Source organism: Hemibagrus wyckioides, linkage group LG09 (assembly GCF_019097595.1).
Source record: "Hemibagrus wyckioides isolate EC202008001 linkage group LG09, SWU_Hwy_1.0, whole genome shotgun sequence".
Lineage (NCBI taxonomy): Eukaryota > Metazoa > Chordata > Actinopteri > Siluriformes > Bagridae > Hemibagrus > Hemibagrus wyckioides.
In genome coordinates, this window is record NC_080718.1 from 15310936 (window position 1) to 15337608 (window position 26673).

General features: G+C 37.9%; 1 protein-coding gene across 1 annotated transcript; it reads left to right on the plus strand.

Moving 5' to 3' along the window:
- The first annotated feature begins 72 nt into the window (after positions 1-72).
- tmem63c (transmembrane protein 63C) lies at positions 73-26603 on the plus strand. The gene is made up of 23 exons (XM_058400121.1): positions 73-470; positions 8673-8940; positions 11643-11722; positions 13558-13645; positions 14132-14169; positions 14686-14828; positions 16290-16341; positions 16454-16562; positions 17186-17259; positions 17385-17465; positions 17688-17808; positions 18047-18180; positions 18324-18446; positions 19547-19700; positions 19812-19918; positions 20849-20935; positions 21023-21088; positions 21195-21357; positions 22466-22571; positions 23375-23542; positions 23744-23859; positions 24042-24116; positions 24350-26603. Exons 2-23 carry the CDS (start codon positions 8719-8721, stop codon positions 24572-24574), a joined length of 2532 nt encoding a protein of 843 aa, XP_058256104.1. The 5' UTR covers positions 73-470; positions 8673-8718; the 3' UTR covers positions 24575-26603.
- Positions 26604-26673: the final 70 nt, after the last annotated feature.

Genomic DNA, 26673 nt, shown 5'->3' on the forward strand with positions numbered 1-26673 from the left:
CTATCTGGGGCTTTTAGCCACTATTCATGCTTCCTAAACAGTGTGATCATTATAGGTTTAAATACAGTCTATATATATTGTCACATTTGTAAACACAACAAGTAGGTGGTATGGCTATTTATTTTCATGGACTGCAGTAGCCTACACGTCCAAAACAGACGTGACTGAATTTTAAGGGCGTCCCCGTGTTCCGTGTTTTACTAATAACGTCGATTCCTCGGATATTTCTCTCAAAGACTATAAACTGTGTAAAGTCATATATTAAAGTGTTCCCGAAGAAGATAAAGAGCTAATCGTGCCAACCAACTTATTAAGGGGGAAAATCACGCAGATCCCTCAGTTTGTGAATGTGGTGTAACTTTTCAGACGCTCCCTAAGCAGATGGGCGCTCCCCTTGTTTCTTGGTGCTGATGCAGGCAGCCAGAAGCGTCTAACCGGACATCGCCTGCACTACATGACACACTGGGGAGGTGAGCCAAGCTCTTGTTTCTAAGATTTTTTTTTAAACTGCTTTCTAAATCATGTAAAAACAAAGGGAAGTGTGTTTTTATACGCTTTCAGATGACCTAAAAGGAGGATTCTTTATTATGATGAAGTTGAACGGCTTTAAAAGTGGGCGTATTGATTTATTTCTCACTTGTATTTGTCTAGCAGCTGCAGCACTTTTATGCTATACCTAGTGAGCTTAAAGGCGTTTATCGCAGTGTCCCTAGGCTATATATAGTAATGAAGAAAATTTTGCGTAGGCGCACTGAATCTAAATTCACTCATTATCTTCTTTTATATCCGCTGGTTTATTTACATCGCAAGAGATGTCTAGCTCTTGCTTGAGTCTGGGTTGTAAGGCTGTGCTGCGGTGCAGAGAGACTAAGCTCTTGTAGGTGTGTAGTACGTGAGTGAAAAGTTGAATGTCCTTAGAGAACTTATGGTTTGTCAGCTAACACTTCACCAGGAAAATTGCTCTGGGGTGTTATGATTAACGGTGTGAATTGCACATCCGTCTTCTGTGATGTGCAGGCCTGTGGTGAGGACTATACACACTAATCATTTAGCACATAACCTCCTCCTACAACTTGCATAATAAATCTTTCATAATATTTGTTTGTCCATCTCTGTGTCATAATATTTTTGTAGTAATGGAAGGAGAGAAAACAAGAAGAAGGGATTATTAGGCAACTTCCTGATATGTGATAACTTACAAACCAATTACACACTTTCTCCTCTGAAAAAAGTGTCCTAGGAATGCTGTAGAGAGTCATTTGTGCGTTTATTTCCCCCCAAGCCTCTTTTGTCAAATGCCAGAGTTGCTGTTTAGTTTGGACATCAATGAAAACAGTGAATGGGTGACATTTGCCATCTTTATCGAAGACAAGGGCAAATTCCTTTAACCTAGAGACAATTGATTGTGCTATATGTAGATTGTGCATGCATAATGTATCCCACATTGACATTTACTGGCATGTGTGGTCAGGGTGTCTGTAAAAGGCTGGAATACTGCTTAAAATGTCATTCGTCTTATGTCATAATGTTCATATGGTTCATAATTGGACCATCATGAATAAAGCATCAGAATGCACACCTGCTCAGTACTTAGCTCTTCAGCTCAGTATAATGCTTTTCTCATGAAGACTAGTGAATTGATAAATATGGGCCTTGAAATCATTTTATTGTTTCGACTGTATCCCAGGAATGGAGCCAAAGCTTGGCATGGATTTATAGCATGAAACATCTGCATTTTGAGCCTTTCATTTTCTTGAATATCTAGATCTTGATCTTTATATTAACTACATATTTCCCCTCATTTAACAAATTTATGCGATTAGTTCAGGCATACTGATACAGCTAACTATTATATATATAGTTTAAGTACAGTATATATATACAATTATAACTTAAGCCACAAAAGCCACCCATTGACTATTTTACCCCACGGCACACTCAGTAACAGGAACAGCCTCACACTTCCACAAGAAATGATTAATGAAGCGTCTTTCTCTTTCTGGCACAATAAACTCATTGTGAAAACAACAAATAGATTCTGTCACTTTAGCAAGGCTTGAAAAAGGAGTAATCACAGAATCTTGTTATGATTACACTTCTATTGTTTATCCTTTACTAAAGGGTGTGGTATGTGATAGCAAAATTCTATATATGTAGTTAGTTAGTTAGTTAGTTGGTTAATAAATTCCTTCTGTTTTTACCTGCAGCTGTAACTGTCATTCCTCTACTTTGGCATGTATTAATAGGGTCATACAATTAGAAATTTAGAAGTCAGTATATACTTTCTGCTGTTTTGATGTGTTTTGAAGCATTTTGGTAACGTGAAAATGGTGTTACTTCACTTAAACTACAGTGAAGACATGAGAGCATCCAGCAACCAGTCAAAGGCAAAACATTGTCATTTGGGCAGCACTACGCAACAGATGCATGAATATTTAATGGTGCATTTGGCTGAGATTGAAAAGTGATACATCCTTCTGCAGTAAACCCACAGCTACTGACAATTTCTCAGCCACAGAAGGTGTGTGTGAGGGTGGAAAGGCACTGGCTAGTGGTCTGAACACTGAACCAACGCACGATTTCACATGATTCAACTGGGACTCTCAGGTCCCACATCACAGCACTACTCATTTAGAAATGAATAAACAGCTGGCAACTGCACAATCTCTTCTTGTTTACAGGTGCCTTGATGCTCTCTTTTGGAGATTTGTGTGTTCCTGAAGTCATTCAGCATGGTCTTGGCAAAGCCTTAATGTAGATTCTTCATTCAGAGGCTTCTTGCTTTACATCGTCAGAAACTCCACACACAGCTTATAAAACTTTGGCACCAATGCACTGACCTCAGTTTTAGACTGACAAGTTTATTGAGGGGAAAACACATGGCCATGTGGGTGACAGATTGGTAGCTTTTGGCAATATTATGTTGTGTTGCATTGTTGCAATCTCAAGCCTTCACAGAGATGGAAGGGAACGAATGGTGCACTGTGGATCTGTGCCAGTGCTTAGACTAATATTTGTTATTTGTTCATGAATAGGATTCCTAATAAGATCAAATGCGGTTTGTAAATGAAACTGTGCTTTAACTGCACAAAAAGTGAGTGTGTGGACATGAATTGCGGTGATGTTGCCTTTTATTTATATTTAGAAATAAACCATGACAGAGTTTGCTGTTATGGGAAAATAATCAGTGATGGAAAAGTTCATTATTTTACATTAAAAGCAATTCTTCAAGTCTTTTAATCCTCCAGCAACTTACTGGGAAATGTCCTCATTCCTGAAGACTCACCCGAGGGGTAGAACTTTCTGACAAATTAAAAGGTGCTGGCTCCTGAGACTCCTTTAATAAATAGAAATAAATATCTCCTTACAGAAAGCTTTACAGTATCACTCATATCAATTACAGTTTTTTTTTTCTTTCTTTGTTAAATATCACAAAAAATTCAGTTTATAATTAGTGTTATCTATAGTTAGTTTATGTGTAATATCCACGTGAATACAATTTTGCTATAGAAATATTAAAAAAAAGAACTAGAACAAGCACTTTAATATAATATTTTGATTTGAATTATAGTCAGCACCACCTTCATAGCTGATGTTATAGAAAACCAATAAACACCAACCAACCAATCAGATTTAAGAATTCAACAGCACTGTGTTGTACAGAGATGTAAATGTTATTTCTTTAAAGTGCTATGACTTTGTTTGATTGTTACTGTTCTTGTCTTTAGTAATGAAGATTCAAACTATTTATTTAAAACCAGTTGCAGGAGTTGTAAAAGTGAAAAGAAACTCTATTGCCACACATTTTTATCTGATTTGTATTTTAATGCTTCATAGATTGTGCAAATGTATAGCCACTCCTCCTGACTCTATTCTGGAGCTAGAAACTGTTTCTTTGGGCAGCACAATCACTCTGATCACTGCTGACAGACAATGTTTACAGGCCATCACATCCAGTCTAGCTTAATTAGGCTTGTCTAAGTCTGTTAGCTTCTCAGACATTCAAGGCTGCTTTAGGTTCAGTGACAGTAGAGACTATCTGAGGGGAAGTGCTCTTTTATTCTGAGCCACAACACTGAATTCCTGAACAGAATCACTGTATAATTTCTGAAAGCACTTTAATAATGTCGCATTGGGTTTCAGTTGCCATGCCACCAAAAATCCACTCGGACCTACCAGTGGCTTCTGAGAGTGCTCTATTTAGCTCTTAGCTCCAAAAACCTGATGCTCCAAATGGGAAAATGTCATACATAGTAAGAGAGGAAATCACACCTCATGTAAGGACCCTTTCTTTTTTGTTAACCTAGTTTTTGAGTATTAGTAGGACATAGTGTCAGTGTGCCTCAGTTGTGGTATTTATAAAGAATTTTGTAATACTGAAAAGCACTGTAGAACATAAGAGCCCCATTCAATTATTTTACCTTATTTTTTCTCTTGGTCATGATAAGTTTTGGATACTGAGCTTAAGTGTATCACTTTTCTAAAACTTAACATAATCCATTGAGATGTTTTTAAGGCAGCAGGTGAACTTTCTTTTCTAAGTTTAACCATCTTGAAATGCCTTACAGTGAGGAAACTGTCTCTTGTTTTAAGCATCATAAGCAGTTACTTGACGTTCACAGACCTCCAGGGGTTCGCATGATTTTTAAAACAGATTTGCAAAAAAAAAAATCATTTTGAGAAAAGTTTTATGTATCAGAAAGTCACAGGAGACCTTGTGGTGTAAAAAGAATCTCCAATTTATTTAACTAAAGTAGGTAACTTACATAACTACCACTTGAAGAAGAAGCAGTGAACCTGAACACCTGTATGAAATTTACACTAATTCATTGGATTTAATCAGCTTGTCTGTTTTTTTCCTCAACTTGTTGATATCGAGTAAATGGTAAAGGTAATGTGGCTAATGAGAAAGGTAGCTAGTATCTAAAGTAGAAAGAGGTAAGCTAACACACACTAAGCTGCTAACTCGTTATTATTAGCTATGACAGCAGAAGCCTGTTGACTTTACAATCGCTGCTTTTTTGGTCTTTTCAGAACTGTAGCAACTCCGAAGATCACAGCAACCAAAGAAAGATGGTTTCAATCCATGCTAACTAGCCTAATGGTGTAATGGTCATTTTTCAGATTCTGTAAGGAAATATTCTGCTGCTTAATAAGCTACCATCTGAAAAGTAAATTTCTTTTTATATTTGTTCCCCCTTAATTAATTCTTTGTCAATTCCCATCCTCCAGCCAGCTCTCCTTTATCATAAGACAGCTTACACTCTCTCTGGTTGCTATCACATCTTTTTAACCTGCCGCTTATGTTGCATTAGGAAAGAGCTATTGACCTTCTCCACCATGCTCGAGTAAGTTGTCACTTAGGGCCGCTTGTACTGTATTTTCAAACAGAGCATGATTTAAAGGCAGTTGCTAAGATATGTTTCATTGCATTTTAAGCATGTCACTAGTACTGCATATCATTTTGCTCAAACACAAAACCCTCATAATTACTAGCAGGATGATGTCTCTTCTTCATTTGGGAAATTGTTTACAATATGGAAGAACATGTTCAGTTATAGAGACTCCTTGGCAAAAACCTGACAAGAAAAAAATAGTACAGCGTCAACAATTCTTCACAAATAACACTGTGGACTCTACTCGACTGGACAGCCCTTTCTGACCTTCTCAAACTGTCACTGAGGAAAAAGCACTATTCAGACCTCCAAGGAAAAGAACAACAGTTTGAGACAAAATTTAGACACTCTTAAAATTCCATGTAGTCTTTTCTAGTTGCTTTATATATATATATCTACAATAATGTGACTGTTAAAGCATGCAATGTGTGCTTAGCTGACAGGAAATGTGTTCATATTTAACTCAGTAAAGCAACTGACCAAATATTTAAAGCAGTGTATTTCTTCTAGTCTCATTTCTTGAATATTTTTAAAGTTCCCCTTTCAAGCAATTGCTTGTTTAAATATCGCTCAGGGATTCAGGATTCATGATGGCTGAGCGTTTGAGAACCGCAATGTTGTTCCACAAGTGAACAGCTGTGAAAGGATCTCTGCTTAGGGCTTGAGCTCAGCTGCTGTTTGAGCTGCATTGTTCTTTAATCTATTTGAAATTCTATTTGTATTTCTTGTTCCTCATCAGAAACCCAGGTGCAAACAGCACTAAGCCTGTTCAGCTCTTCATCACAGCCCTGGGGCCTTACACTGCACTGTGTTCTATATCCAAGTCAAAATGTAGACTTCCCTGATTTCCTGTATCAATTCATTCAGTCTGATGTCAACAAGTATAATGCAAATATAATGTAATATTATAGTCATAATGATGCTTTACTATTAATGTAACTATTGTCAGAGGTACTTGTTTAGACAATTAATTAATCAGCATCTTCTATAATCAGTCAAAATCTAGATTCAAGAACTCACTAGTACTGTTGTATAAAGAGCAAAATATTACTTATTAAATGAAATGTTAACTAAGTTATTTAAGAAAGCTATGCAGATCATTTCACCAGGTTGTTGCTGTGTGTGTGTGTGTGTGTTTGCTAGGGAGAGATGTAGCGTCTACATACAGAATTGCTGAGTCATGGTTGTCTGAGGCAGATTTGCGTTTGCTGTCTAGCTTGTAGATTGTAACACGACACAAATCTGATTGTAATCTTCAACTATTTATCATGTGCATACTTGATTGCACACTCTGACCTTTTAGCTTAACTTCTGAGATATTTTCTTTCTTCATCGTCTAATGTTCTTAATTCCCTTTATGCATCAATTCACCCGAAGCTCAAAGTTTTAATGAGTCAGAGCTCTGTGTGTCGTTTCAGGGCTTTCATACACCTCCTGAACAAACAAGGGGTAAATTAAAGGGGAAAAAAAATAGCCTAAAATGTCTTAGTGATGTTTTGGGTCATGACATGCTTGAAGAGCTTCAGTGCCCCTTGACATAGATACTGTGCAGGAGGAACAAACACTTTTCTTCCAAAAGTATTCCCTCACTTGGTGTTTTGATGATAGCGATAGAAGAAGCCTTTATTATCTTCTCCTTCTCCTTCTTCTTGAGAGCGCTGTCTAAAACATCAGTCCTAATTCTCCCTCAGCTGTTGAACTGGGTTTGAGATTTAGTGGCCATAAGATATGATTTTCATTATTTTCATGTCATCAGCCGTCTAGTGAGCCCTGATTCTTTGTGGTTGGGAGTTTTAGCATCAAGAAAGAGAGCACTTCTTTCATGAAAGTAATGTCCCATCAGAGGACAAAAGTGATTAGTCTGAAGAGCTTTGCATTGATTTGCATTGATTCTTCGCGCTAAAAGGACAAGTGGATCCAAAACATGCCAGCAAAATGCTTCACACACCATAAAAGAGCCAGTTGCTTTTCCTGAATTTGTGAGCTGTCTATAATTATCTCATGTCGCCTCATTTGGTAGCATGAGTGAGCTGATGAATGTGTTTATAAAAGCTGCTTGATTTGTGTTATCATGAATGTCCCTTAACAGCCATCTGACTGACATTTCAACAACACAAATGACAGCATCATTGCAGTGACTAAGAGAACCCTGTGTGTTATCATGTGAACATGCATGTGATCCCAACCCGCCCAACACCTCCTCTCCATCTCTCTCTCTAACTCTCTCTCTCTCTCTCTCTCTCTCTCTCTGTTTCTCTCTCTCTTTCTTGCTGCTTCTCTCTCACCTTTTTTAGAGGTTAGTACAAATGCTCACCTTAAACATCCCTAAGTGGTGCAAGGCTCAGGTGTTATTTGGCTGCCTCTTGTTTGCTGCAGATATTATTACTCATGCTTAAAAGGTTTTTATTTTAATCATCTCTGCAGGTGAAATAATCTCAGACATCTGGGGGGCAAAAACAATATGTGGTTAGGTCTGTTTCACATGATAAAATAGAGTATAGTATATAAATGTTCTGCCTGAAGGGGGCATGGTGGTTTAGTGGTTAGCATGTTTGCTTCGCACCTCCTGTGGTTTCACTTCTCACCTCCACCCTGTGTGTGAGTAAAGTAAGACTTTCCCCTGTGAGTTTGTATGTTCTTCCCATGCTTTGGCAATTTCTTCTGGGTACTCCAGTTTCTTCCCCCATCGAAAGACATGCGTTGTAGGCTGATTGGCATCTCTAAATTGCTTGTCGTGTGTGTAAATAGAGATGTGTACACGATTGGAGCCCTGTGATGGGTTGGAGCCCCTGGGATAGACTCCCAAGCTCCATGTAACCCTGTGTAGTATAAGAACTACAGAACATGGATGGATGAATGATGTACTTTAATGTAAAATATTGATTTTTTTTCTTTTGTTTTCTATGAAGACTTGTAAAACATGTAGTTTATTTCTGTTTGTAGTATTTCTAGGTATATTATTATCCACATGATGTATTCAATGAGTTATAATATTCACATCAATTCAAAAACAGAATATTGTGAATCTTGGCTCACAAAAACAAGGAATATGTATTTTTAATCAGAATTGTTCATGTCATGTAAGGCATATCAGTGTTTTCATTGGTGCATACCGAACGACTCTATCTTTTTGTTGTTTAAAACACTTCTATTTATTTATTTAACAAAGCTATTAATGACCTTATTCCTAGCTCTCATTAGTCAGCTGTTTAGAGATTATTGTGCATATCAGAATCACTGCACTGACTCCTGTCTGGTCTGGATTTCCCTCTCTAGCGATGCTCTGACAGTCTGCAGGCTTACTGAGACACAGGCCATTGCCATGGCGGTGTATTCCAACTCCTTGGCCACGGCAAGTCCTACGTTTGAGCTGTGGTCCACGGTGTCAGTGGATCAGGATGTCCTGCATTTGCTGGGCTCTGCGACTGAGGAGAACAGCACAGCAGAGAGGTGTTACCTCTCACACTCTCGGAGCAGTGTGCTTCAGGGGCTGCCCTTTGGTGGAGTGCCCACTGTCCTCGCCATCAACCTAGTCCTCTGGCTGGTACAGTATTTCTCTCTCTAATGCTGTTTACAAACAAGCAACATGTCCCATACTGGTTTCAGAGACCGGTCAGTTTTTTTTTTTTTTTTTTTTGGTTTGATTTTTTGCTTTAGCTTTCATACAAAAAAGTCTAGAACCATAAAGGATTCATCAGTTCATCAGATTCTATGCAGAAGTCTACAACAGACTGTTTCCTGATTAGAGAACAAAAGCCCTTGTAGAAGAGAGAGAACCCTTTCGAAGAATCCTTAGTTATACAGTCAGCCCCAGAGGGACCCTGAAGAACATACACACATGAGTATATATTACAGGCAGTGAAAGAACTGGAACAGAACAAAGAATGGACAGGTTCGAAGAATAGAATGGGAACCTCAGGCTTACACTGTGGATAATAATGGAACATGATACAATGTTATTATACATATCAATACTGTATTATACATATCAATACTGTATATTTATCATATATATATATATATATATATATATTTACTGTGTATTTCTATTCTCTAACCAAGATCTGTTGCATTACTGTCTCATGTAGTTAGTAGGATGCTTTAGTTGGTTAGGCAATCCTACAAAGTCTTCATGTGTTTTTTTACTGCTCAAATAGGCAACACTGAGCTAAGGTGTAGGTACTAACTTGAAGCATCTCTCTCAGCAGGTAAAATCCCAGACAGCCTTGATGATTTGTTAATCAGAATATGATCTATTACATTACTTCTGTTATTGGCCTATTACTTTAGAAATAAAAAAAATAGCTGTAAATGAGAAATCTGAACATAAATCACTGTTTGGAAATTTTCTTTTCTTCTCATATACTAATGTTGTAGTTATAAAATAGACATCTTTCATCATTCTTAACAGGTTGCGTTTTATACCAACCTTAGCTATTATTGCCAGTAGTATTCTATACATCTAATATAATCCTGGACTATTCCTGCTATAACACCATCTGTTATTCTTCTAACAAAGCAGGTCGATTAACCAAATAAAGGCAGAACAAATCTGGTCAGTGTCAGTGGAAATATTTTTATGCAGCTTCAAATTACAGGCTTGGTTACAAAAGAGTGAGGTTCCTAGCTGTCTTCTTGTTGTCTAGTCATTGAGTGCATTGCTGTTGGAGTCATTACATGAACAGTGTGCATACTGACCTTACTCCCTGTCAGTTTCCAAGACAACCACTCACCTCCTCTCTCTCTTCCTAAAGAAATGGCTAATTATTAGTACTGAATACGGCCTAGAGCAATGGGGGCCTTTATGCAAGAAGCACTTTATTAAATCTTCTTCAAACTCTGTGTATTTATAAGTATTTACAATCAGCAAGTTGTTTTTAATGAAGTATTTGTACAAAGAGAGAAACCTGATGTTGTATATGAGTAAAAATATTTGAAGGTTATAAAAGACTTGGAGCTTTCAGATAAAATATGTAAGAAAGTTGAATGTTGTGAAATAAAAATAAGTACATTTCAGATTTATTAGAGACTATAGAATCAGCATTGGGTATTGTATATGCACACTACATTAGGTATTATTGTCAAAACAGCTGGCTCTTAATACTTTTATTGAGACTACATATAAACAATTACAGGTTTTGCATAAGAAGTCATATTAACAGCATCTATGTAACATTTCATTTTAATATGGATTTCTAAGCTAGGACTGCAATCTTACTGAACTTTTCATATGTAGTATTAGTTTTTGTGTGTTAGACTTTACAATAACAGCACTCGAATAACCCTGCACTAATAACTGAATTAATACATGCTTAAATATGAACTTCATGTTAGTACATGATTGTTGGTTAATGTATTAATCATCATGTAGGGGTAAACTAAACATGCTCTTTAAGAAAAAATATGATTTATGAGTGCATCATTTTACATTTCAAAAGCTGTGTATACAAACATCTTTGGATGGTGCTGGATTATTTCATAATTTACACTAATCCACCTTATCGGAAGAAGAGACACACTAATAATAAACACCAATTATTTGCTCTCAGTACATTTTGCATCATTCTCCATGCATTTCTCTTCCAATTAAATCTGTATTACTGGTACATGCTCTTGGTGAGGCTGGGGCTCTCCTCCTTTACCCAAAAAGCGAAGAGTTTGACATGATAAATATTTAATTCTTATCATTTCCTACTTATTTGTTTGATTTAGTTTAACCTTTGTGTGTTAATTGCTACATTAACTAACAACCATGCTAACAACTTAAGGCGGTTGTTGTTGTACATGACTCATGTCAAAGTTAGGGTTAGCGCTTCATTAGTTAGTTATTAATACATGCCTTAATGCGTCATTAGTTCATTAAGTAAGTATTAATTCAGGTATTAGTACAGGATTGTTTGTACTGTTATTGAATTATATAAGAGTTACTGTGTTTGTGTTATGGTCATGCTCCTCCAGTGCTGGGGGGAAAAAATATATATTAAATCACAAACAGGTCACATATGGCTGTTAGTGGACCTGATGTGATTGTGCGATACCCTTAAGGAAGAATTTTTAATAATAATGAGGTATAATTTTGAACTTGTATTAAAAATCATATCACAACTTAATACATACATAATTAATTTCACTGACTTAATTTATACATTGTCAGTGTGTAGGATGTGGTTATGAAATATTTTGACATGCACATATAGCACATGGTAACAGTATAAACTGGATCTGTCTGATCTTTTCATGCTTTAGTTCCTCTTGCTGATGTTCTCCTGCGTGAGGAAGGCTGCATGGGATTATGGGCGTTTGGCTCTGCTGATGGAGAATGACAGGTACATCAACCTCCAGTGACAACACTCAATACTAAAGACAATATTAAAGAAATGTGCATTCATAATGATCTGCAGAGAGTGACACAGTCTGGCCAGCTGTCCAACAGACTTATACATATCTAAAAAGAGGGATGGACAAACAGATATGCTCAGTGATAAATGTTTAGTAGGAAAAGCACTCTGCAAAATATGAGGTTTGACCACTCTGTTACACTACGTATATGTGCTGTCCTGAAAAAAATAATGTTATTATACAAGTAGCATTGTGAAAACAGACTCTTCGTCTTTTTCTTATAGCATGTAAACATTCAGTGTCACATGATCATATGATAATTGCAGGTATTACTCATATGATACACGATTTAAAAACACAGTTACAGCTTATAGTAATGTAGCATGCCTGTGGCTCTCAGTGCTACTTCTGTTTTGATGAATATGGGTGAGATACTGGCACCATCTTGTGGACAATGTGCATGTTAATACTGAATGCAAGCATTTCTCAAGGCTGTCTTTTTAGTACCATAACGAATATCTTTATTAGAATTTTAATTGAATTTCCTTATATCCCAGACATAGTCTAGTGATTTTCTTTTCATATATGCTATCCACCATACGAGATAACCCACTACTAGGTCACTTTGTAGGTCCAACTGCTAACTCTAGCTCATCTTGCTATGTTTCTCTGCACATTTCAGACAGTACATTACAATATTGTAATAATCTATATCTTATTCATATAACATCATATCTATTTGTTGTTTTTTTGTATTTTCCTGTTTTCACTCTTCTACATTTGATAGTTAAGGACAAAAGCATGTCTCACTCTTTCAGTCTGCATTTTCTATCCCACAGTTTTTGTGTGTTAAGGCAGGGGTGTGCATTCGGCTGAGAAATCCCAGCTTAAATGTTTCTACTCAAGAAGAACTTGGCAACATCAGTGGCTTAAACCGCATAAAAATGGTTTATATTATTTGAAAGAGGTGCCTAGTAAACCAACTTAAGCAACTATGTCATTTGTCTGACTGTGTGACTTTCCCTGTGTAGTGACATGTTCACACTGGACCTGAGCACTGAGAATACAGCCTGATGATATTGGTTTAGGAAAATAATTCTCAGTGCAGCACTGACACTGGTGTGACAGTGAGTGTGGTGCTGATCCTCAGTGGCAGTTTCTGAACTGCTGGTGGCTGGATATTTTTGGATTGTGGACAATTGTGGACTATAAATTGTTCAATCTTAATAGGTTATTTATTTTATTTTAGTACCAGAAAGTCATTAGTAAGTATGCGAAAACTACACAGTGATATTTGGTGTTTGATGTTACCCTCTCATTTTCTGACTCTTATGCCTGACTAAAATAATGCCTGTTAAACCAAGCCAGTAGGAAAAACTTACGCCATTTCTAGAAATTCTACATTAAGGCCAACCGCATATCTAAGACAAGTTTCAATCATTAAAGTATGCGAGTTTATGCAAACTCAAACAATCAACATACATTCGCAAAAAAGTGCAACATTTATGTGCAGCTGGCATAAAGTGAGATAACGTATCAAAGATTTTGCTGCCTAGATTAAAGTCTGTGTCGTCACATCTCTGCTGGATTAGTCATCATGGCTCTACTCAGTAAATTTACTATAAAAGTCTCCCCACACCCTTTTGTTTAATGATAAAAAGCTATGTGGCAAAGTTTACATGCTCTGTTCATTCATGGGACTGTTTGTGGAGTATAGTTTAGGAACAAGATTCATGTATGATACTGCACTCCTACTACAAACGACATCAAATGAATACTAAATTTTTTATTTGTTGAGACAATTCCTTTGTGTTTTTCGAAGCCTTACATCACTTTTCTATGGAGAACAAAGCGAGAAAGAGAAGTCTCCTTCTGAAACCAGTCCCTCAGACTCTGAGACCAAAGATATGGTAAGAAGATGGACACACAGACAAACACACACACACACACACACACCCTTCCCTAACATATTTTATACCATTTATTTTTTGTTAACTAGATAAAACTGAAGGCATAACAGCATGCATGTTTTTAATGAGGTGTAGTGGAATAGTAGTGTGAACTGAGAAGGCATCACACTGCTGTAAACGTACACGTTAAATTTTTTGTGTTTGTGACACAAACACAAAGACCTATGACACTGCTGTCACATTATGACTATGACTCACATTTTCCGTATCTGAGGACATTCTGCCCCCTGGATTACTTATTGCATGATGGTTCAAGCGCAGACTCATCAACAGTATATGTTTTTATATTGTTCTTTCTGTGTTCTCTTACAGCACAAATGGCTCTGACAGATGCATAGCTAGCCAGACATGCTCGTTTTCTTATGCACTTTTATTTGTCTTAGACCTTTTTACGCACTCATTGTCTTCTCTTCCTTGTCTTTATAGGGCTTCTGCTCCTGGCTCACGTCTCTCTACCACATGAAGTAAGTGTGCACTGCCTGGTGGTGATGACATCACTCAGCGTTCGGCTCGCTTGCGTTATATCTCATTAAGCAGGGAAAACAAACGCAGGCCTACGGTCTGCCACTCACTCTCAGAGCTCGGTGTGCTTCTTAAAGCCGCTACTTCCTCCGTTCCCATTGTTTCCAGGATGTCATTTGCGCGGTCAGGTTGGCACACTAGCGCCATATTTAGCTGCATTAGAACCATCTAGAGCTTCGAGAAGGTGGTCCTGTCAGCAGGAGACTGGGAGGCCATACTGTGTGTGGGGCGAGGTGCAGGATGTCTTTACATCTGTTTATTATTTTATATAATCATGTGTCTTTATTGGTTTATGCAATTAAAAGAAACGCCCTCACACACACACACACACAGACACACACAAGCTATACTGTAGTTGTACACATTTGAAGTGTATTTAGTACGTTTTTTCCTCATTTGTGCCCATCAGTATCTATGTACATCTGTAACGGTGTTGCCTTCTCTTTGCCCCCTTGCAGGGACGAAGAGATCCGTAGTAAGTGTGGCATTGATGCAGTCACTTACCTGGCATTTCAACGGCATATCATCCTTCTCATGGCTGTAGTGTGTCTGCTCTCGCTGAGTGTTATCCTGCCTGTCAACCTCTCTGGGAGCCTCCTGGGTAATCTCAACTCACCTAGAAACTCTCTTGCTGTTTTACTCTAGCACACCAACACCATAAAGACCCCATGACAGCAGACATAACACTTGTTACTTGTTACTTGTCCACAATAATTATGTCAAGACATTGTCCCAGTAAAAGAGTCTTCTTGCTTTAATCTATTTGTGAATACTTTCATAAAATTCTTCCACAGTGGGTAAAATTTGTTCTGCTTTTATCAGACATAATAATTACAGTATAGTATATACTGTACATCCATGAAAATATTTAATATAGTGAGTAAAAACAGCATGCATGCCATGTCCATACATTTTCTTTCCCTTCAAATAAACATATACATGACAGTTATATAAATATAAAGGCAAGACTTACATAATGTAACTTACTATTGTGTTTCTTTGAATAGTCTCACAGGGTTGTACTGTGATGAATTACTTGCTAGAAATGGTTTGGAAATAATCTGGAAGCTTTAGGAGGTTTTGCTTATACCCAGACATTAGTGGATGAGCCCAAAGGGCATGTTCGGACCACCCCATAGTGTTTGTAGATGGTTTGAGTGGCGACTGGGGGTTAGAGAAGCCAAGCAAAACATGGGATGTCATGGGAAAGGCCCTGACTGTCCTCACCCCAAGAAAAGCATTATGAAAAGCAGCCTCCTGTATTCACACACACACATATTCCCATAGCCGAACTTTCCTCCATCAGAATGGACTAGAATACATTTAGCGCTGTTGTTTAAAGTAAAGAGAGAGTAAGATTTAACACTAGAATTTGAGGTCCTAATTTAGAGAGGAGCTGGTCAGGTAAAATGCTTTACAGAGTTTGGATATGACCTAACATCTTTTTCTTTTATTTAGAGCCATTGCAGTCAGAGTTTTAAAAAGTACAAACAAATGGCAGTCAGATTTAAAAGAGTCAGACAATTTAACTTCGAAATGTTGTGTGCATTATCGTCATCGTAGAGAAATGTCTGGAAAATGCTGACCTTCCCATGGCATTTGAACTGCCTTCGTATTGAAAAGGATTTCAAAATGTAATCATATACAATAAGTCTGGACTGTGGTGACTCAGTGGTTAAGGGTCTGAAGATTGAGAGTTTAAATCCCAGGACGGCCAGGAAGCCAAGCCTCAACCCTCAATAGCTTGGATTGCTTCCTGTCCTTTGGATTAAAGTGTCTACTATGTGAATAAATGTAAATCTTTACCTACAGATAAGCTTTTTTTCGGACCTGCATCCAGACAATGCTCAAAAGCAAACAGATTATTTGTCTGTCACATAAAACAATGCAGTTCAAAACAAATAGTAGATTTTTATGGTGTCGGTAAGCAATAGGTGATGCTTTCATTTGGGATATTTTAACCTGGATGGGAAGATATTATCTAAATTATAGGCATTATATTCAGGATTGCATGTACATTCTTTTTATGTGATTAGGTTTTTTTTTTTTTTGGCTCTTTCAGAGAACAGCCCTAAGAATTTTGGTCGGACAACCGTGGCTAACATTGCAGCACAGTAAGTTATCATTTGTCTTTATATGAACATATGAATTACTGTCTTATTATGTGGCAAATTAACCAGAGCATACATGTTGCTGGTTATAACCAGTCCTCCCTCTTTACCACAGGAACAGTTTTCTGTGGATACACAGCATCTTTGCACTACTGTACTTTGTAATTACTGTGCTCTGTATGGTCCACCACTCCTCACAGCTGGAATACAAAGAGGATGAGAAGGTTTGTATGGTCCTGTGTGTGTGTGTGTGTGTGTGTGTGTGGGTAAAACCTAATGCGGTCTTCTGCTGTTGTAGCCCATTTACCTCAAGTGTTGTGCATTCTGAACTACTTTTTTGCCAATCGTTGTGCATTTGCATTTACGGCATTTGGCATTATAAGAAACCAAGCAGTAGAGGGTTTGCACAAGGACCCAGGGGTAGCAGCTTGGCATTTGTGGGATTTGAACAGAGCTCTAATCCAACGTCCTAACTACTGAACCACCATTCCTCCTTGATCGAGTTACCTAGTCTTCCTGTCAGCTCAACCCAGTCTGATCATTGTTCTCTAACTTCTCATGTCAAGAAGTCACCACTCACTGAATGTTTTTTTGTTTTCCATCATTCTGTGTAAACCCTCTTGTTCATGATAATCCCAGAAAATCATCAGTTTCTGAAATCAAACCAATCCACCTGATACCAGAACCATGCCACACACAAAGTCAATGTGAAGATCAACTGAAGTCCTGTATCTGTGTGATTTTTATACTTTGTGAATGGCTGATTGGATAAATGCATGTATGAGGTAGACAGATGTGGTAATAAAGTGGTTGGTGAGAATATAGAGGTCTGTTTTTTTCCTTACAGGTAGCTAGAAGTTTAATGATCACTAACATTCCTAAAGAGATTTCTGACCCCGGCCTGATTACCAAACATCTCCAGTGAGTAATAATAAGAGACACTCTGTTATCCTGCTAGCTCCAGTCTTTCATTTGTTTTTGCATGCTTAATCAACACAAAATCATTTGGGTTAAGTATTTCGCTTTCTTTTCTATAACCTGAACAGCGAAGCTTACCCGAGCTGTACAGTCACAGACATCTGCTTCTGTTTCGATGTCCAAAAGTTAATGGAGCTGGACTCTGAGAGGTAATTCATTTCCTCATTCCCATTCCACCCACAGCAAACCATTTCACATTCCCCTTTTTAGTAAGCGTGTTGTAATTCAGGTTTAACACACTCAAGAAACTTGATTAAAGTCCACTTGAATGCTATTGACTTTTGGCTTGTGGTGTTCAGTTCAAAATGATTTAGTATGGTAGAGCAAATTATTCTCCTCTTCAAATTCTCGTTTGTCTGCTTCTCTTGCAGGAGGAAAGCAATGAAAGGGAGGATGTATTTCACTACCAAATCACAGAAGGAAGGCAGGATCATGATAAAGACACATCCCTGTGCTCAGATCCTCTGCTGTGATTTATGTGGATTTGAACAGGTAGAATGTAGTGTAGTGATTTGAACATGCATTCTGTTTATGATAGTAAACAACATAATAGTGATGGTAAATAGTACACAGTTTATTTCATTACAGTGGTATTGCACCTCTTCAGGTTGGCCACTGGGGACCACTGCGCACTAACTTCTCTTCTCTTCTCTTCTCTTCTCTTCTCTTCTCTTCTCTTCTCTTCTCTTCTCTTCTCTTCTCTTCTCTTCTCTTCTCTTCTCTTCTCCAGATCGACGCTGAACAGTATTATAGTGAATTAGAAGAGAAGCTTACAGATGAGTTTAATGCAGAAAAGAATCGCATTACCATGAAAAGACTGGGCATTGCCTTTGTCACTTTCAGAGATGAGAGGATGACTGCAGTGTAAGCACTACCTGTTATTCCATTACTTATTGGTCATAGTATATCAATACTGATATTGCTTGCTCTTCTGTAACACAAGAGAGTTCTTATAAAATTCTCACCTTCTTATATGATGTAAAATTTGTGCTGTTGAATTTGTGTAGAATTGTGAAAGACTACAGGAGGGCCCGTTGCCGTCGGAAACCGCAGCAGTCCAGCATCACTACAGTCGTGCACTCGCACCAGTGGGGCATCCACTATGCCCCTGCCCCCAATGACATCATCTGGTATGTATACAGAGAATAAATTGGCCATGGAAGCTCTCTTGTTTTTCATTTGAGGTGTAGTTATTGAATTTGGTGGAAGAAGCTAGCTGTTGTGAATTTAAAAATCACAAATGTATTTCTGTATTGGACTGAAAACACATAGGTAAGTCCAAAACACGTAGTCTAGAAAACCAGTATGAGACTGCAAACAGAATCACTTCCTTGTTCTAATGGGCTGAATGTTTATTGGTCATCATGTTATTTTTGGTGTTGTTGTTTTTGTTTTGTTTGTTTTTTTATTTTACCCTGAGTAACCTGAGTAGAAAGATTCTCGCCTAGAAAGAACTTCAGCATAGAAGATGCTTCAAATAATGTGTTGTGTAACGGTATATCCCAAGATCACAATACATTTAATATGCAGCATAGCAGGATTTTAAATGAAAGATGTTTATGAATGTGTGGATCTTTTTCATGAAGTATTCTCTTTAAAAGCACTAGGTAGCAGTGTCCATTACTGTTGACAAACAGATGGGAAATCTGCTATAATAAGACCCTTCCCTCACTTGATATCATGCATTTCTTCCAAACACACTTTATTCCAGCCCAATTACTTTGATTATAGAGATCGAATTGAATTCATTTAGTCTCCCCTTCTGCAGATCTGCCTGTTTGTCTGGACGGCTTCTGTGGCAGCTCCAGTCTCTCTTATATAATAAGTCTGTGAATATTGAGTGTGTGTGTGTGTGTGTGTGTGTGTGTGTGTGTGTAGGAGGGGGTATCTGTGTTATATCAAAGCATCTTATTAAAGTAATTCCTCAAAATGTTGATGTCTTGCTGATTTCTGATCTGTGCTAATTGAAATTCCTGCATCACCAGGATAAACATCCAGGTAGAGAAATAAAAAAAATGAGCAATGAAATTGTGAGTGTTTTCTAGGCTGGTTCAGTAAATGTAAAAATGTTATTGGGATTGCCCTGGGAGCATTGTCTAGTCTTTCGCCCAGCTATAAGGACCTTTACTTACTAGACACTAGAAGTACTGGAATGGAAAACATTACACATAAATCCTTTACTTTATATTTTTATCTTCAGCAGTAGTAAATCTGTGTTGTGTTTCTGCAGGGAGAACCTGTCAGTAAGTGGCTCTCGCTGGTGGCTTCGATGTGTTCTGCTTAATATCCTGCTCTTCCTCCTGCTGTTCTTCCTCACCACTCCTGCCATTATTGTCAACACTATGGACAAGTTCAATGTCACTCGGCCTGTGGAAAGCCTCCGGGTCTGTGTTTACCACATCTCCTTTTCTCCTGTACCGTTTACTGGATGATTACTTATTGCAAAATAAAAAGCGGATTTTTCTTTCACTTAAATTCTTTGGTCTTCTCTACAGAATCCGGTTATCACCCAGTTCTTCCCCACTTTGCTTCTATGGGCTTTCTCCGTTCTGCTCCCCTTCATCGTGTATTACTCTGCCTTCTTTGAGTATCACTGGACCAGGTATAGTATTGTAAAAAAGCTTCTTTCTCTCCACCTTTAGAGTTCACTAGCTTTAAAAAAGACTACTAACAAGTGTTCAGTCTTAGCTCCAAAACACAATAATTACAACTGACTCAGGATGACTAAAAGCGTGCAGCACCGTGTAGCACCATCAAACAGAAACAAAACCACAAAGCCCAAGCCACTACTTACTGCTGCTATATGCGTGCTACTTCACTCTTTTAGGATTGCCCGAAGCTATTTTTGTAGCATTAACACATTAGATGAGTAGCTGTTATTGTGTGCCAGTGGATGTCTGTTCACTGGGTTTTAATACTGCAGTGACATATTCAATGTGGTGCACAAACATATTACATAACAGCAGAGCAACCCCCACCCAACCTCCCAACACACACACACACACACACACACATACTCCTCTCCAGCTCTGTGTGTGTCAATCAGTCGCACTCTTAGCTAACCTCTTCAGTCTTGTTGTCATAGTGATGACAATAAGGGAATAATGAATGCGCAGTTGTGGCCTCTCTGGATCTGGATCCTATAATACATTTTTATCAATATGGTGCATCTACATCAGCATTGGACGATGAAATGAGGAGTCCTTCAAGTGCTTTAGGCCAAGGACTCAAGGACTTTAGACCTTAGGGTTTAGTCAGGGTGAACAACAAAGCAAAATGTGTTGAATGTACTGAAAATGGTTTCCTGTAGGAAACGAGAACAGCACAGTTTACCCAACTCAGGGCATCCTGCTCATCTTCCTCCTCTTCCAGGAAGTAGCCTTCTTGAGTATGGGAACTAAATATAGAGTGAAATTTACCCAATCAATACATGCTATGCAGGATATTTAAAGGGAAGCATATAAACTACAGGGGTTGTGAATAGCTACAATATCCAAAAGTAATCAAAATAATCACATGCATCATTTTCCAGGTCCAGTGAGAATCAGATCACCATGCACAAGTGCTTTCTACTGCTCGTCTTTATGGTCATCATTCTGCCTTCTCTTGGTCTGTCCAGGTATATTGATTAGTAGCCATACTGTATATCCATAAGCATATCTAGATCTACAAATATGTTGATATAACCCTTTTGTCTGGTCTCTAGTTTGGATTTTTTCTTCAGATGGCTCTTTGACACTCACTTCCTGGATCAGAAAGATGTAAAGTTCCAGTGAGTTAAAACTGCTTGCAATTGAAATCTGATTTAACTGTTTAATTACTAGAAGTTAAACTAAAGTGCATACATCCCCATTTGTTTATTTTGGATCATTTCTTAGATGTGTATTCTTGCCTGATAACGGAGCGTTTTTCGTGAATTACGTCATCACATCGAGTCTGATTGGCACAGCGATGGAGCTGTTGCGGATTCCCTCTTTACTGGTTTACTCGCTGCGTCTTTGTTTCGCAAAATCCAAAGCTGAACGCATCCATGTTAAACGAGTGAGTAACAACAACTGCTCTACTGCTTATTAGCTCCAGATAAACTGAATATTATCATGTAAGGATACATAATAATGTTCTCTGCCAGGAAAGATGCTGTTATTTAATAGATGCTGATTCTGAGAATTATTGTGTTTTTGACATTGATTGAAATATGTTTACTTAGTATACGCTAAACCACTGATGGCCATGTGCACTTATTTTCAGTTGTAATTAGGCCAATTTTGCATGGGAAAAAACCTCAGGTGTTATGTGTGAAATTACTTTGTAATATAAGCACTATATGGCAATGTATATGGCACTTCTCGATTTCATACATAAGCATTTAAAGAAGTTTATACAAACTAGGGTGGAGAAATGTGATCTGTGACAGATTATGTATTCAGTTTGATGCGCTTTGGGAAATTGGTGTTTGCATGTGATCTTTTTCTGTCTCCTAAAACTGGATGTAAATAATCTCAGAAGTGTTGCCAAGTGCACGGTTTTCCCACAGGATTGTTTTGAACTGTCAGCACAAGCGTTTTTATTCATTCTCAGACATGTTTTCATCTATTATGTTTAAAAACACAAAACTATTTCAGACAAAAAATAATAAATATATAAAAAGAACCGTTCTAATACAGCTTGTCATTTGGGATGTCTGTGTCACTTCCACACATTAAACAGAGTGAATGCTACAGACTATACCACAGTCTACCACAAGAAAAATGTAATGTCATATACAAAATGACTATTTCACTAAAAACTATAAGTGATCAAATGGCATATTGGTATATCTCCACACTTTTACTTGTTCTGACACAAGAGTTTTTTTAAATAAGAGCTTTATTTGTTATTTACTTTCTTTGCAATACTTCTTGAGGTTTTCATGCTGAACAGGGGTGGCTTTTAAAAGAAATATAGTATGTGCCACATAGTAGTAGGCATACCCAGGCACAGTTTGTGCTCTGAGCTATAGTTGTGGTATATTTTTATATTTTAGTAAATTATCTTTAAGATGTTTGGCAGCTTTAATTCTACTTGCTATAGTTCTAAACTACAATCAGCCTGACTAATAAGCACCATTAAATGAACTATGCATCACATTAAATCTCTTGTCCATTTGCAGAGTCAAGCTTATGAGTTCCAGTTTGGGTTAGAGTATGCCTGGACCATGTGCATATTCTCTGTTAGTATGACCTATAGCATTACCTGCCCTATCATCGTACCCTTTGGTGAGTTTGCAGTGTAGGTTTACTAGTATACACTTTATACTGAAATTTTCTTAGCTATATTGTTCTTATTTGGTGTATCCCACTTTTCCGATACTCTCCGCATAAATCTTTTCCGTTCCATTGCCCATTTTACTTTCATTTATCATCTGCTTTCTGAACACATTCTTGTCCTGCTTTTATTTCCTTCCACCTTTTTTTGATCCCTTCTCTTTTTTCTTCCTCCTCCTGTGGTCAATATCCTGCTTTTTCTATATATGTGTGTTTGTGCTGCCTCGCTCCACTCCTGTCCTCTGGTTCTCCTCCTCAGCAGAGTGTGTGCTGCGTGGGCGTCTGAGCCATATCACTGACAGTGTCTCAGTGTAACGCGAGGTTTCTGTGAGGTGTGAACGCCACTCTAGTCTTCCAGGCTCTCTGAGCCGTCTAGCCGAGAGCCAGACGCCCACTCCACACCTGTTCTGTCACCAGCACACATTATGACTGTTTATTTACTACGCCGCAGTCCACAATCATCATTTTCCCCTTTGATACTGAGGTCATTTGGCATCTGATTTCTACATCTGGGCTTTGGGCATTTTCATGAAGGATTTCTTTATCAGAAAGATTTCTTTACCCATGCAGCTTTGATATTTATTTTATTTTATTTTATTTTATTTTATTTTATTTTATTTTATTTTATTTTATTTTATTTTATTTTATTTTATTTTATTTTATTTTATTTTTTATTTTATATATTTTTGGATTACCTGTGATGATGGAAAATAAATCTTGCCACATTAGTAAAAGGAGGGATCTGTCTGTTTTAGGGCTGTTGTATCTGATTTTAAAGCACTTGGTTGACCGCTACAACATCTACTATGCCTACATCCCTACTAAGCTGAGTCAGCACATCCACTCGGCTGCCATCAGGCAGGTGCTTGTGGCACCGATTCTCTGCATGTTCTGGCTTCTCTTCTTCTCTGTGCTCCGACTTGGTAAGAGGCCAGTAAAAAGCACAGTTTAGAAGTGTCCCTTCTAATATTTACTTTAATTGACATGTCCTTGACATTTTATAGACATTTTATAGATTGGTGTTGTATAATATTTTCTTGGGCTGTTTGTGATTTTGCATGTAAATGAAAATAATAATAAAGGAAGAACTGTAAACGGTCTCATTGTATAACTTATGTTTTTAGGTCCAGTGCGACCCATCACTCTGTTCACCTTCATCTCTGTACTTTTGTGTATCATCTTTTCCGTCTTTGGAATCTGTCTGAAAAAACTACAGCCGGACAGATCAACAAGCTACCAGGTGAGCCATGGATTAGTGCATTGCATAAAAAAAGGATATTTGACTATCCTGTTATTATTTTAGAGTATAAGTATATAATATCTTCATGTTTTCATGTTATGATGTCTTTCATGTATGCCTTTTAGCTATGAGTACCTTTGGGTTACATGCTGCATAAAATTCATATATTACTCATCTTTCAGATGTCTGACACAACCACAGAAGGAGTCTACAGTGATATAGAAAGAAGCACTGCATCCACCACGACTACTGCGAATGTATCTGCATTTCATTTCATTGCATTGCATTCTTAAATTATCTGCCCTCCATTGATCCTAGCTAAAGAAAAAGTAATGACTACTTAATATAGCAGTCATTAAATTTTGTATCCGCCTACTCACTATTTTCTCACTCAAACAAAATCATTCTGACACAGAAGACATTATCACAGAGAATGGTCAGTATTCTGAAAACAGTAACATCATGTCTCTTTCTCCCATCTTCTGCTCAGCTCTTCATAGCTTCGGTCTTACTGGAACCAGAGCTGGGTCTGACACCCATGCCCTCTCCTGCCCACCAGAGTTATGGCACCATGGGTAACTGCCAGGCCTCGGTGCATGAGGAAGAGGGGGCGGTTGGGAAAGATGTGGAGGAGACAGTGGAGACAGAGCTTGAAGACACACCAGGACCTGTCTGCTCCAGCTCTCTGATGGACAGCCCAGTAGACTACCAGTGACACCTACTCACCATTACCAGCAAAATAAAAGCCCCCTGCCTCACCTTAACTCGAGGCTTTTACTGAGGCATAATGCTGCATTTTTTCCCTCCAAACCCCATTTAAGGAGTGGATCTGACACAGTGTGCGGCCACTCAGTTTCTCTCTTTTTCTGTCTGTCTCTCTGTCTGTGTCTTTCTCTCACAGTCTTTCTTGCTCTAAAGTCATCTGTCTTCTTCTGTTTTCTTCTGTTTTTCTTGGGCCTTTCTTGAGGCTGATGGCATTTGGCACCATTGCTGACGGAAGTATAGAAAACTGGACCCTGTGCTTTGGAGGAGCTTTTCCTTGGCTCTGCTGATTTCTAAGGTCATGTCCTCACTTTAGTGTTTTTCTGTGCTTGTTCGATGTGGCTCCAGAAAACCTGACCCAATGCCCTTCTGTTTAAGCAGAATGTCAGTGAAATTGGACATGGGAAGGAATATATTTGTACTCGTTGATAGTTGCTTATCACTTATCTTGATTTTAAAATGTAATTTAATACAAGGCTGTTTTTACTTACTATTAGGGGTTTATCTAAAGGTGTACAGTATCACTTTTCATTGAAGGGATGTTGTGCTTGTTATTATTATTATTATTATTATTATTATTATTATTATTATTATTATTATTTTTAACATTTAACTGTGAAAGTTTGAGTTTTTTTAAGCATTTCGTCTTTTATATTTTACTGCATCAAGAGTGTAGAAGTCATTTCCATCGATCTTTAACCTGATTGCTACACTGCATACTCATGTTTGTAGTCCAGTTATCCCTGCAGTGCAAATTCATCTATTTAGCTAGGACAAGAAAAACACAGAGAATCAGTTGGAACATACAGGAGTATAAACAACAGGATAAGCTAATCAAAGTTGTTGTCCTTCAGCTGCTCCCTGTTCGGGTCTCCATAGCAGATCATCTTATCCGCATTTTTGATTTTAGCAAATTGGATGCCCTTCCTGATGCCCTTCCAACTTGGCCATTTTATTCAGGCTTGGGATTGGTACTGAGAGTTAAACCCTTAGTAGCTGGGTTGGTTCACTGCCCAAGAATTAAACACAGGTCACTGTGGTGAGAGCATGCCACTGGACCACCATGGACAATAAGCAAATCAAAGTATAAAACCCAAATTGTTAACATACAAATTGACTAAATTCCCTCAGTATATGATTTATTAGACATGACCTTAAAAGTAAGCTCTAAGAGTGAATAAAAAGCCATTATTAAACAGATATGATATTAATATTGCATTCACATATCATTGCCCAGGGTCATTATGAAATCTACAAAATCTTACACATGATCTGTTCAGTCTGCAGCACTCTCAATTGGGTGAAGTGTTGCTCACCTAATATAACACTTTAATGACCTTTGTAAGTTTTGTACTATGCTGCTAGTGATTATACTGAATGACTGGTTGGGAAAGGGGTGGGAGGGTTTTCTTGCCAAACTGAATGCAAATGAATGTTTGTTTTGCGCTCTCTTGTCGTGCCTTGAAGAGAGATTTGAAGAAGAAGAAAAAAACTTTTTTTTAAATGTCTGACAATCCAGCATGGCCTGTGATATGCTGCATGGACTGGTGACAACAGAGCAGGAGATTACAAAAGTGCCAAAAAGTCCAGTACGTACAGTACTTTAGTCACACAGATGCATACACAATGATCGCCTTAGCACTTAATTGTAAATTCTCTCATAAAGCACAACATCCATCTTCACAGCCACATTCAGTTCTCTAATTCTCTTCCTTTCTTCAGTCCTATTCAGATAAACAGGACAACACACCTGAGAGATGCAGACGGAATATTCATTTGATTTGTTTGATACATTTGTGCTGACTATATTTACTAGCATCCAGTGTGTAGAATTTGTTTTGTTTACCCAGTGGAGGTTTGTGGGTTGTGAGGTTTGTGTGTATGACAGGGAGCACTTTGCAGGATGAGCTGCTGTACCGTATCCCACTGTACCGTATCTCACTGCACTATAGCAAAAGATAATAAAATAAAACTGCAAACAACACATCAGTGGTCCATTCTTTAACAATAGGAAACTACTTTATGCACATGATTGAGCAACAGTATATTGGA